This window comes from Melanerpes formicivorus, unplaced genomic scaffold, assembly GCF_026170545.1.
Source record: "Melanerpes formicivorus ecotype bairdi unplaced genomic scaffold, bMelFor1.0.p_v2 SCAF_134, whole genome shotgun sequence".
Lineage (NCBI taxonomy): Eukaryota > Metazoa > Chordata > Aves > Piciformes > Picidae > Melanerpes > Melanerpes formicivorus.
Window position 1 is genome coordinate 285,958 of NW_027142486.1, and position 9,539 is coordinate 295,496.

The 9,539-nt window shown below is 67.8% G+C and overlaps 1 protein-coding gene across 1 annotated transcript; it reads left to right on the forward strand.

Moving 5' to 3' along the window:
- The first annotated feature begins 1,063 nt into the window (after positions 1 to 1,063).
- LOC137456646 (U3 small nucleolar ribonucleoprotein protein IMP4-like) lies at positions 1,064 to 9,490 on the forward strand. The gene is made up of 9 exons (XM_068168211.1): positions 1,064 to 1,143; positions 2,156 to 2,264; positions 4,585 to 4,665; positions 5,489 to 5,598; positions 6,644 to 6,776; positions 8,154 to 8,308; positions 8,523 to 8,617; positions 8,712 to 8,782; positions 8,886 to 9,490. Exons 1-9 carry the CDS (start codon positions 1,141 to 1,143, stop codon positions 8,996 to 8,998), a joined length of 870 nt encoding a protein of 289 aa, XP_068024312.1. The 5' UTR covers positions 1,064 to 1,140; the 3' UTR covers positions 8,999 to 9,490.
- Positions 9,491 to 9,539: the final 49 nt, after the last annotated feature.

Consider the following 9,539-nt stretch of genomic DNA (forward strand, 5'->3'; position numbering starts at 1 on the left):
GAGCCAGCAGTGGGCACTGGCAACACAGCAGGGCAAGGGCAGCCTGGGCTGCACCCGAAGTAGCGTGGCCAGAGCTGGAGAGAGAGGATCCTGCCCCTCTGCTCTGACCTCACCTGCAGGGCTGTGTCCAGCTCTGGAGCCCTCAGCACAGGAAGGACCTGGAGCTGCTGGAGAGGGTCCAGAGGAAGCCCCCAAGAGGAACAGAGGCTGAGGAGCTCTGCTCTGGGGCCAGGCTGAGGAGCTGGGGCTGTGCAGCCTGGGGAGGAGAAGGCTGCAGGGAGACCTCAGAGCAGCTCCCAGCCCCTGCAGGGGCTCCAAGAGGGCTGCAGAGGGACTGCTGCCAAGGGGCTGCAGGGCCAGGAGCAGGGGCAATGGTTTGGGCTGAGAGCAGAGCAGGTTGAGCTTGGATGTGAGGAACAAGTTCTGCAGCAGGAGGCTGCTGGAGCACTGCCACAGGTGGCCCAGGGAGGGGCTTGGGGCCATGCCTGGAGATCTCCAAGGGGAGGCTGCACAGGGCCCTGGGCAGCCTGCTGCAGCTGAGGATGTCCCTGCTGGCTGCAGGGCTTGGACTGGGTGACCTTTGCAGCTCCCTTCCAGGCGAAACCTGAACCTAAGCCCACAGCCACCACCGAGCCCTAGCGCCTGAGGCTCCACCAATCAGCGCTCTCCTAGGGGTGCTGGCGGCGCGGCGTGCTGAAGCCCTCTCGGTCGACATCTTGAGTGAGGGCGCAGCGTCACCTTTCCCCTATTCGCCATCCTGAGTGAGGGCGCAGCGTCACCTTTCCCCTATTCGCCATCTTGCGTGAGGGCGCAGCGTCACCTTTTCCCTATTCGCCATCTTCAGTGAGGGCGCACCGTCACCTTTCCCCTATTCGCCATCTTGAGTGAGGGCGCAGCGTCACCTTTCCCCTATTCGCCATCCTGAGTGAGGGCGCAGCGTCACCTTTCCCCTATTCGCCATCCTGAGTGAGGGCGCAGCGGTCGCCGCCCCCTCCCCGCCTGTGGAACGCGGCTCGCTCGGGCTCGCTCCTCCCTGGCAGCACCGGGCGCTCCCATTGGTCTTCCGTCGCCCGGCCAATCAGCGGCGGCGCTGTTGGGAGGCGGCGGCGCGTGGAGCGCGGCGCGGGAGCGTGAGCAGCAATGGTAAGGGGGAGCCGGAGCCGGGGCCGGAGCCGGGCCCGGGGCTCCCCTCAGGCTCGTCCTCCGCCCCTTACGGAGCCCCCCCCCCCGCCGTGTCCTCACGGGACCCCCGCGCCCGTGTCCTAGTGGCCCCCCCTTCCCCCCCCCCCCCGTCCTCGTGTTGGCCCCACGGGGCCCCTCAGGAGCCCCCCCCCGGTGCCCTCCGCCTCCTCCCCCTGCCCCTGTGTCCCTCTCTGCTGTTCCCTGAGCTGTCCCTGGCCCTCTCCCAGCCGCAGCCGCGGCAGGCCTGGCCGGGCCGTGAGTCTGTCCCTGTGCCCTCCCTCCCCCCCCCAGGCTGTCCCTGTGTCCCTTCCCCTCCCCCCCAGGCTGTCCCTGTCCCATCCCCCCCCCGGGGCTGTCCCTGTCCCATCCCCCCCCCCGGGCTGTCCCTGTCCCATCCCCCCCCCCGGGGCTGTCCCTGTCCCATCCCCCCCCCCGGGGCTGTCTGTCCCTGTCCCATCCCCCCCCCCGGGCTGTCCCTGTCCCATCCCCCCCCCCGGGCTGGCTGTCCCTGTCCCATCCCCCCCCCCGGGCTGTCCCTGTCCCATCCCCCCCCCCGGGCTGTCCCTGTCCCATCCCCCCCCCCGGGCTGGCTGTCCCTGTCCCATCCCCCCCCCAGGCTGTCCCTGTCCCATCCCCCCCCCCGGGCTGTCCCTGTCCCATCCCCCCCCCCGGGCTGTCCCTGTCCCATCCCCCCCCCCGGGCTGGCTGTCCCTGTCCCATCCCCCCCCCCGGGCTGTCCCTGTCCCATCCCCCCCCCCGGGCTGGCTGTCCCTGTCCCATCCCCCCCCCAGGCTGTCCCTGTCCCATCCCCCCCCCCGGGCTGGCTGTCCCTGTCCCATCCCCCCCACCCCGGGCTGTCCCTGCCCCCCCCAGGCTGTCCCTGTCCCATCCCCCCCCCAGGCTGTCCCTCCCCCCCCCGGGCTGTCCCTGTCCCATCCCCCCCCGGGCTCTCCCCTGAGCTGTGTCTGTCCAGCTGCGGCGCCAGGCTCGGCAGCGCCGCGAGTACCTGCAGCGCCGAGCGCAGGAGGAGCAGCTGCGGCGGCAGGAGGAGAAGAAGCAGAAACTGAGGCAGGCTCTGGATGGTGAGGAGCAGGGGGGAAGGAGCAGGAGGGGAGGAGCAGGGAGGGGTGGGGGAGAGGGGTGGGGAGCAGGAGGGAAGGAGCAGGGAAGGGTGGGAAACGGGAGGGGAGCAGGGAGGGGTGGGGAGCAGGAGGGGAGGGAGGGGAGGGGAGCAGGGAGAGGAGGGGAGCAGGGAGAGGAGGGGAGCAGGAGGGAAGGAGCAGGGAGGGATGGGGGGGAGGGGTGGGGTGGGGAGTAGGAGGGAAGGAGCAGGGAAGGGTGGGGAGCAGGGGAGGGGAGCAGGGAGGGGTGGGGAGCAGGGGAGCAGGAGGGAGGGGAGCAGGGGAGGGGAGCAGGGAGGGGTGGGGAGCAGGAGGGAAGGAGCAGGAAGGGATGGGGTGCAGGAGGGAAGGAGCAGGGAGGGGTGGGGAGCAGGAGGGGAGGAGCAGGGAGGGGTGGGGTGCAGGAGGCAAGGAGAGGGAGGGGTGGGGAGCAGGAGGGAAGGAGAGGGAGGGGTGGGGAGCAGGGAGGGATGGGGAGCAGGAGGGAAGGAGCAGGGAAGGGTGGGAAATGGGAGGGGAGCAGGGAGGGGAAGGGAGCAGGGGAGGGGAGGGGAGCAGGAGGGAAGGAGAGGGAGGGGTGGGGAGCAGGAGGGAGGGAACAGGGAGGGGTGGGGGGGAGGAGGGAAAGAGCAGGGAAGGGTGGGGAGCAGGGGAGGACAGGGGAGCAGGAGGGAGGGGAGCAGGGGAGGGGAGCAGGAGGGAAGGAGCAGGGAAGGGTGGGGTGCAGGAGGGAAGGAGAGGGAGGGGTGGGGAGCAGGAGGGAAGGAGCAGGGAAGGGTGGGAAATGGGAGGGGAGCAGGGAGGGGAGGGGAGCAGGGGAGGGGAGGGGAGCAGGAGGGAAGGAGAGGGAGGGGAGGGGAGCAGGAGGGAAGGAGAGGGAGGGGAGGGGAGCAGGGAGGGGTGGGGAGCAGGAGGGAAGGAGCAGGGAAGGGTGGGAAATGGGAGGGGAGCAGGGAGGGGAGGGGAGCAGGGGAGGGGAGGGGAGCAGGAGGGAAGGAGAGGGAGGGGAGGGGAGCAGGAGGGAAAGAGCAGGGAAGGGTGGGGAGCAGGGGAGGACAGGGGAGCAGGAGGGAGGGGAGCAGGGGAGGGTGGGAAATGGGAGGGGAGCAGGGAGGGGAGGGGAGCAGGGGAGGGGAGGGGAGCAGGAGGGAAGGAGCAGGGAGGGATGGGGGGGAGGGGTGGGGTGGGGAGTAGGAGGGAAGGAGCAGGGAGGGGTGAGGAACAGGGGAGGGGAGCAGGAGGGAAGGAGCAGGGAGGGGTGAGGAACAGGGGAGGGGAGCAGGAGGGAAGGAGAGGGAGGGGTGGGGAGCAGGAGGGAAGGAGAGGGAGGGGTGGGGAGCAGGAGGGAAGGAGAGGGAGGGGTGGGGAGCAGGAGGGAGGAGAGGGAGGGGTGGGGAGCAGGAGGGAAGGAGAGGGAGGGGTGGGGTGCAGGAGGGAAGGAGAGGGAGGGGTGGGGAGCAGGAGGGAGGAGAGGGAGGGGTGGGGAGCAGGGGAGGGGAGCAGGAGGGAAGGAGAGGGAGGGATGGGGAGCAGGAGGGAAGGAGAGGGAGGGATGGGGAGCAGGAGGGAAGGAGAGGGAGGGATGGGGAGCAGGAGGGAAGGAGAGGGAGGGATGGGGAGCAGGAGGGAAGGAGAAGGAGGGGTGGGGAGCAGAAGGGAAGGAGCAGGGAAGGGTGGGGAGCAGGGAGGGGTGGGGATCTGGGGGGCTGCTGAGGGGCTAAAGGGGAGCTGAAGGGGCTGAAGTGGTGTGGGAGGATCAAGTGGGATTTGGGGGGGTGAAAGAGTTTGAGCAGAGTCAAGGGAGGTTCAGGGGAGAAAAGGCTTGAGAGGGGGTAGAGGGATGTGGGGGATAGGGAGTGGTTTGAGAGGGTTAAGTAGGGGGGCTGGGGGATAAAGAGGATTTGGGGGAGTAAAGGGGGCTTGGGGGGGTAAATGTTTTGGGGGGTTCAATCTGTGGCTGGGGAGAAAGGGGGAGAAGAAGCAGGAAAAGGGGGGGTGGGGGATAAAGAGGATTGAGGGAGGGTTAAGGGGGTGATGGGAGGGGACAAAAGGGGAATCATGGGGATGAAGGGGGCGGGGGGCAATAAAGGGGAGTAAAGGTGGGGGTGGGGCAAGGGTGGGTTTCAGGGGGGCTAAAGAGGGTTTGGAGAGATTAAAGAGAGTGTAAAGAGGAGGTGGGGGAGGGAGAGTGGGGGAGGGGTGGGCCTGGGGGGGTTATTGGGGGCTGAGACCCCCAGTTTTGTGTCCATCTGTCCATGCCCTGTGCCCTCTCCCCCCCCAGAGAACCGTCTGCTGCCCACCGAGCTGCGGCGCGAGGCCTTGGCCCTGCAGAAGGAGCTGGAGTTGGACACCCCAGGGCTGGGTGAGGGCAGCCAGGGACCAGATCTGCCTCATTTCACCCCGAAACAAAAGAAGCTTCTGGGTTTGCCTTAAATCCTCCCCAAAACTGGGCTGGGATTTTTCTGAATGCCCCCCAAAATCCAGCTGCAGTTTGCTGCGATGCCTCCCGAAGGGGCAGCAAAATTCACCTGGAAAACAGGGGGGGGAGGTTTCCCCACAGGCACCCCCAACATGAGGATCAGACTTGGACATTTCCCCAGTTTCCCAGGTTTTAGCCCCAAAACACAGGACAAAGCTCTGCCCCAAAACCCATCAAAATGAAAGTGGAGTTTGGCTTTTTCTCCCCCAAAAAAGGAGCTGAAATTTGGCCTCTAAGTGGGAACAGATTGGGCCCAAAATGGGCATTGAATTGGCTCAGCTTTAGCCCAAAATGGGCATCACATTGGCTCAGCTTTAGCCCAAAATGGGCATCAAATTGGCTCAGCTTTAGCCCAAAATGGGCATCGAATTGGCTCAGCTTTAGCCCAAAATGGGCATTGAATTGGCTCAGCTTTAGCCCAAAATGGGCATCACATTGGCTCAGCTTTAGCCCAAAATGGGCATCACATTGGCTCAGCTTTAGCCCAAAATGGGCATCACATTGGCTCAGCTTTAGCCCAAAATGGGCATCACATTGGCTCAGCTTTAGCCCAAAATGGGCACCAAACTTCCCCCCCCTAAAATCTCCTGAATTTGCTGTATTTTCCCCCAAACTGCTGCCCCCTTCAGAGGGCCTTGAGAAGCCCCAGAGCAGGCCCAAGCAGCCCCAGAGCGGCTGCGAGCCTCCCGTGCTGTGCCCTCTGCAGATGGCACAGGCAGCCAGGACGATGAGTACCGCTGGGCAGGCCTGGAGCCCCCCAGGGTGATGGTGACCACCTCCCGGGAGCCCAGCTCGCGGCTCCGCCTCTTTGCCAAGGTGGGTGGGGCTGGTGGGAGGGGCTTGAGGGTCACCAGGGGGTTGGGTGGGGTCGGTGTCCCCAGGTGGGGTTGGATGTGGTCGGTGTCCCCAGGTGGGGTCGGGCGGGGTCGGGTGTGGTGGGTGTCCCTGGGCGGGGTCAGGTGTGGTCGGTGTCCCTGGGCGGGGTCGGGTGTGGTCTGTAACCCCGTGGTTGGCGTCCCTGGGTGGGGTCAGGTGTGGTCTACAACCCCGGGTGGGGTCAGGTGTGGTCGGTGTCCCTGGGCAGGGTCGGGTGTGGTCTGCATCCCTGGGTGTGGTCAGTGTCCCCGGGTGGGGTCGGGTGTGGTCTGCGACCCTGGGTGGGGTCGGGTGTGGTCGGTGTCCATGGGATGGGTCGGGTGTGGTCAGTGTCCTCAGGTGGGGTCGGGTGTGGTCGGTGTCCCTGGGTGGGGTTGGGTGTGGTCGATGTGCCCAGGTGGGGTCGGGTGTGGTCAGTGTCCCTGGGCTGGGTCAGGTGTGGTCAGTGTCCCCGGGTGGGGTCAGGTGTGGTCTGCAACCCTGGGTGGGGTTGGGTGTGGTCGGTGTCCATGGGATGGGTCGGGTGTGGTCAGTGTCCTCAGGTGGGGTCAGGTGTGGTCGGTGTCCCCGGGTGGGGTTGGGTGTGGTCAGTGTCCCTGGGTGGGGCCGGGTGTGGTCGGTATCCCTGGGCTGGGTCGGGTGTGGTCTGCAACCCGGGGCGGGGTCGGGTGTGGTCGGTGTCCCCGGGTGGGGTCAGGTGTGGTCTGCAACCCGGGGCGGGGTCGGGTGTTGTCGGTGTCCCCGGGCGGGGTCGGGTGTGGTCGGTGTCCCTGGGCGGTGTCAGGTGTGGTCGGTGTCCCTGGGCAGGGTCAGGTGTGGTCTGCATCCCCGGGCGGGGTTGGGTGTGGTCGGTGTCCCTGGGCGGGGTCGGGTGTGGTCGGCGTCCCTGGGCAGGGTCAGGTGTGGTCTGCATCCCCGGGTGGGGTCGGGTGTGGCTGGCGTCCCCGGGCGGTGCGGGGCGCGGTGCCAGGCTGGGTGCCCACAGGAGCTGTGCCTGCTGGTGCCGGGTGCCCGGCGCATGAACCGCGGCCGGGCGGAGCTGGGGGCCCTGGTCGGGGCCTGCCAGGCCGCGGGGGTCAGCGACCTGCTGGTGGTGCACGAGACCCGCGGCAACCCCGGTGAGCCCCGGGGCCGTGGCCCCCCCGTGGTCCCCCCCACCCTCCTGTGCCCCCCTGGCCCCTCCAGGCCCCATCTCCCCCACCCTGCATTGTCTCCTCCTGTGCCCCTCCCTGCCCCACCCCCAGGGCTCCTTCCCCTCTGGGGACAGAGGGAACACTCTGGGGGGAGGAGGGGACACACCCTGGGGGCCGTATGGCCCTGCGTGGGGCCAGTGGAGGGGGTGGGGTTAACTGGGGTGGGGCTAATTAATAGGGTGGGGCCAATAGATGGGGCTAACAGGCACGGCTAGTGGAAGGGTGGGGTCAATGAAGGGGTGGGGCTAGTGGAGGGGTGGGGCTAGTGGAGAGGTGGGGTCAATAAAGGGGTGGGGTCAACGAAGGGGTGGGGCTAATGGGTGGGGCTGTTGGAGGGGTGGGGCTAATGGGTGGGGCTGGTGGAGGAGTGGGGTCAATGAAGGGGTGGGGCTAGTGGAGGGGCGGGGCCAATGAAGGGGTGGGGCTAGTGGAGAGGTGGGGTCAATAAAGGGGTGGGGTCAATGAAGGGGTGGGGCTAATGGGTGGGGCTGCTGGAGGGGTGGGGCTAATGGGTGGGGCTGGTGGAGGGGTGGGGTCAATGAAGGGGTGGGGCTGGTGGAGGGGAGGGGCTAATGGGTGGGGCTGGTGGAGGGGTGGGGTCAATGAAGGGGTGGGGCTAGTGGAGGGGCGGGGCCAATGAAGGGGTGGGGCTAGTGGAGGGGTGGGGCTAGTGGAGAGGTAGGGTCAATAAAGGTGTGGGGTCAACGAAGGGGAGGGGCTAATGGGTGGGGCTGGTGGAGGGGTGGGGCTAATGGGTGGGGCTGGTGGAGGGGTGGGGTCAACGAAGGGGAGGGGCGGGGTCAATGAAGGGGTGGGGCTGGTGGAGGGGTGGGGTCAATGAAGGGGTGGGGCGGGGTCAATGAAGGGGTGGGGCTGGTGGAGGGGTGGGGTCAATGAAGGGGTGGGGCTGGTGGAGGGGTGGGGTCAATAAAGGGGTGGGGTCAACGAAGGGGAGGGGCTAATGGGTGGGGCTGGTGGAGGGGTGGGGTCAACAAAGGGGTGGGGCTAATGGGTGGGGCTAGTGGAGGGGTGTGGGTGACAAAAGGGTGGGGCTAATGGAGGTGGGATTAACAGAGGGGTGGGGCTGATGGAGGGGATAGGCTAACAGCCAGGGTGTGGCTTATCAAAGGGGTGGGGCTAATGACCCAGGCGGGGATGATGGGAGAAGGGTGTGGCTAACGGAGGGAGTAATGAAGGGATGATGCTAACGAGGGAGGGGCTTGCATAATGAGGGAGGTGGGTGGCTCGTGGGGGAGGGGGCTGGCTCCTGGGGGCTGCCTGCTGACCCCTACCCCGCCCCAGACGGGCTGCTGCTGTGCCACCTGCCCCACGGCCCCACCGCCCACTTCACCCTCAGCGGCGTCATCCTGCGGCAGGAGGTTGGGGGCCTGGGGGGGGCTCCCCTGGCCGCCCCCCACCTGCTGCTGCTCCACCTGGACTCCCCCCTGGGCCGAAGGGTAAGGGGCAGGGGGCTCTGGGGGCATGGGCACAGCCTGGGGGGGCGGGGGGAGCGGGTTGGGATGGCGAGGGGCCGGGGCTGGGGACTTTGGGGTGGGGGGGGGGGGGCCAGTGAGGGCGTGGGGGGGGGGTCGTGGGGGGGGGGTTGGGGTGTGCTGGGGACACCGGGGGTGGGGCCGGGGTGGGGCTGAGCTGCTGCTGTGCCCTGCCCAGGTTGGGACCATCCTGAAGCATCTCTTCCCGGTGCCCCGCCCGGACAGCCGCCGCGTCGTCACCTTCGCCAACCAGGACGACGTCATCTTGGTCAGGTGGGGGAGGGGCTGGGGCAGGGGGGCAAGGGGAGACGGGGGGGACATCCCTGGGGACCCCCCCCCAACGACTGACCCCCCCCCCCCCCCGCAGGAACCACGTCTACAAGCGCCGGGGCAGGACGGTGGAGCTGGAGGAGGTCGGACCCCGGTTCCAGCTGCGCCGTGAGTGTGCCCCCAGCTGCCCCCCTGCGCCCCCACCCCCGCCCCCCACCCCGCCCCCTGTGTCCCCAACATGTCCCCAAGGTGTCCCCACTTGTCCCCACAGCCTACCTGATCCGCCTGGGCACGCTGGAGCAGGGCGACGCTGCCGACGTCGAGTGGCGCTGGCACCCCTACACTGCCACCGCCCCCAAGCGCCGCCTGCTCAGCACCACCTGAGCTGGGCCTGGGCACCCTCCTGAGGCCTGGGCGCTCTCCTGGACTCCTCTGAGTGCCTTTCTGATGCCTGGGCTCCCACCTGGGTGCCCTCATGATGCATGGGATCCCCTCATGCACAGCTGGGTCCTCCTGGATGCCTGGGACCCCTCCTGGCCGCCTGGGACCCCTTCTGGACGCCTGGGACCTCTCCTGGCCGCCTGGGTGCCCTCCTGCATTCCTGGGACCCCTCCAGAAGTCTGGGTCCCTCCTGGACCCCTGGATGACCTCCTGGTGCTTGGGACCCTTCCTGGACCCCTGGGTTCCTTCCTGGGCACCTGGGTCCCCTGGTGATGCTTGGGGTCCTCTGCCACGTACCCTCCTCATGTTTGGGGTCCCCTAGGTCCTCCTGATGCTTGGGACCCCTCCGGCTGTCTGGGTCCCTCCTGGGTCCCCTCCTGGTGCTTGAGTCCCTCAGGCTCAGCTTTTCTGCCCCAATGTATTTGGTCTTCTCCACTTTTGGCTCCAAATCCATCCTTTTGGCTTCTCCCATGCCCCGGGGGGA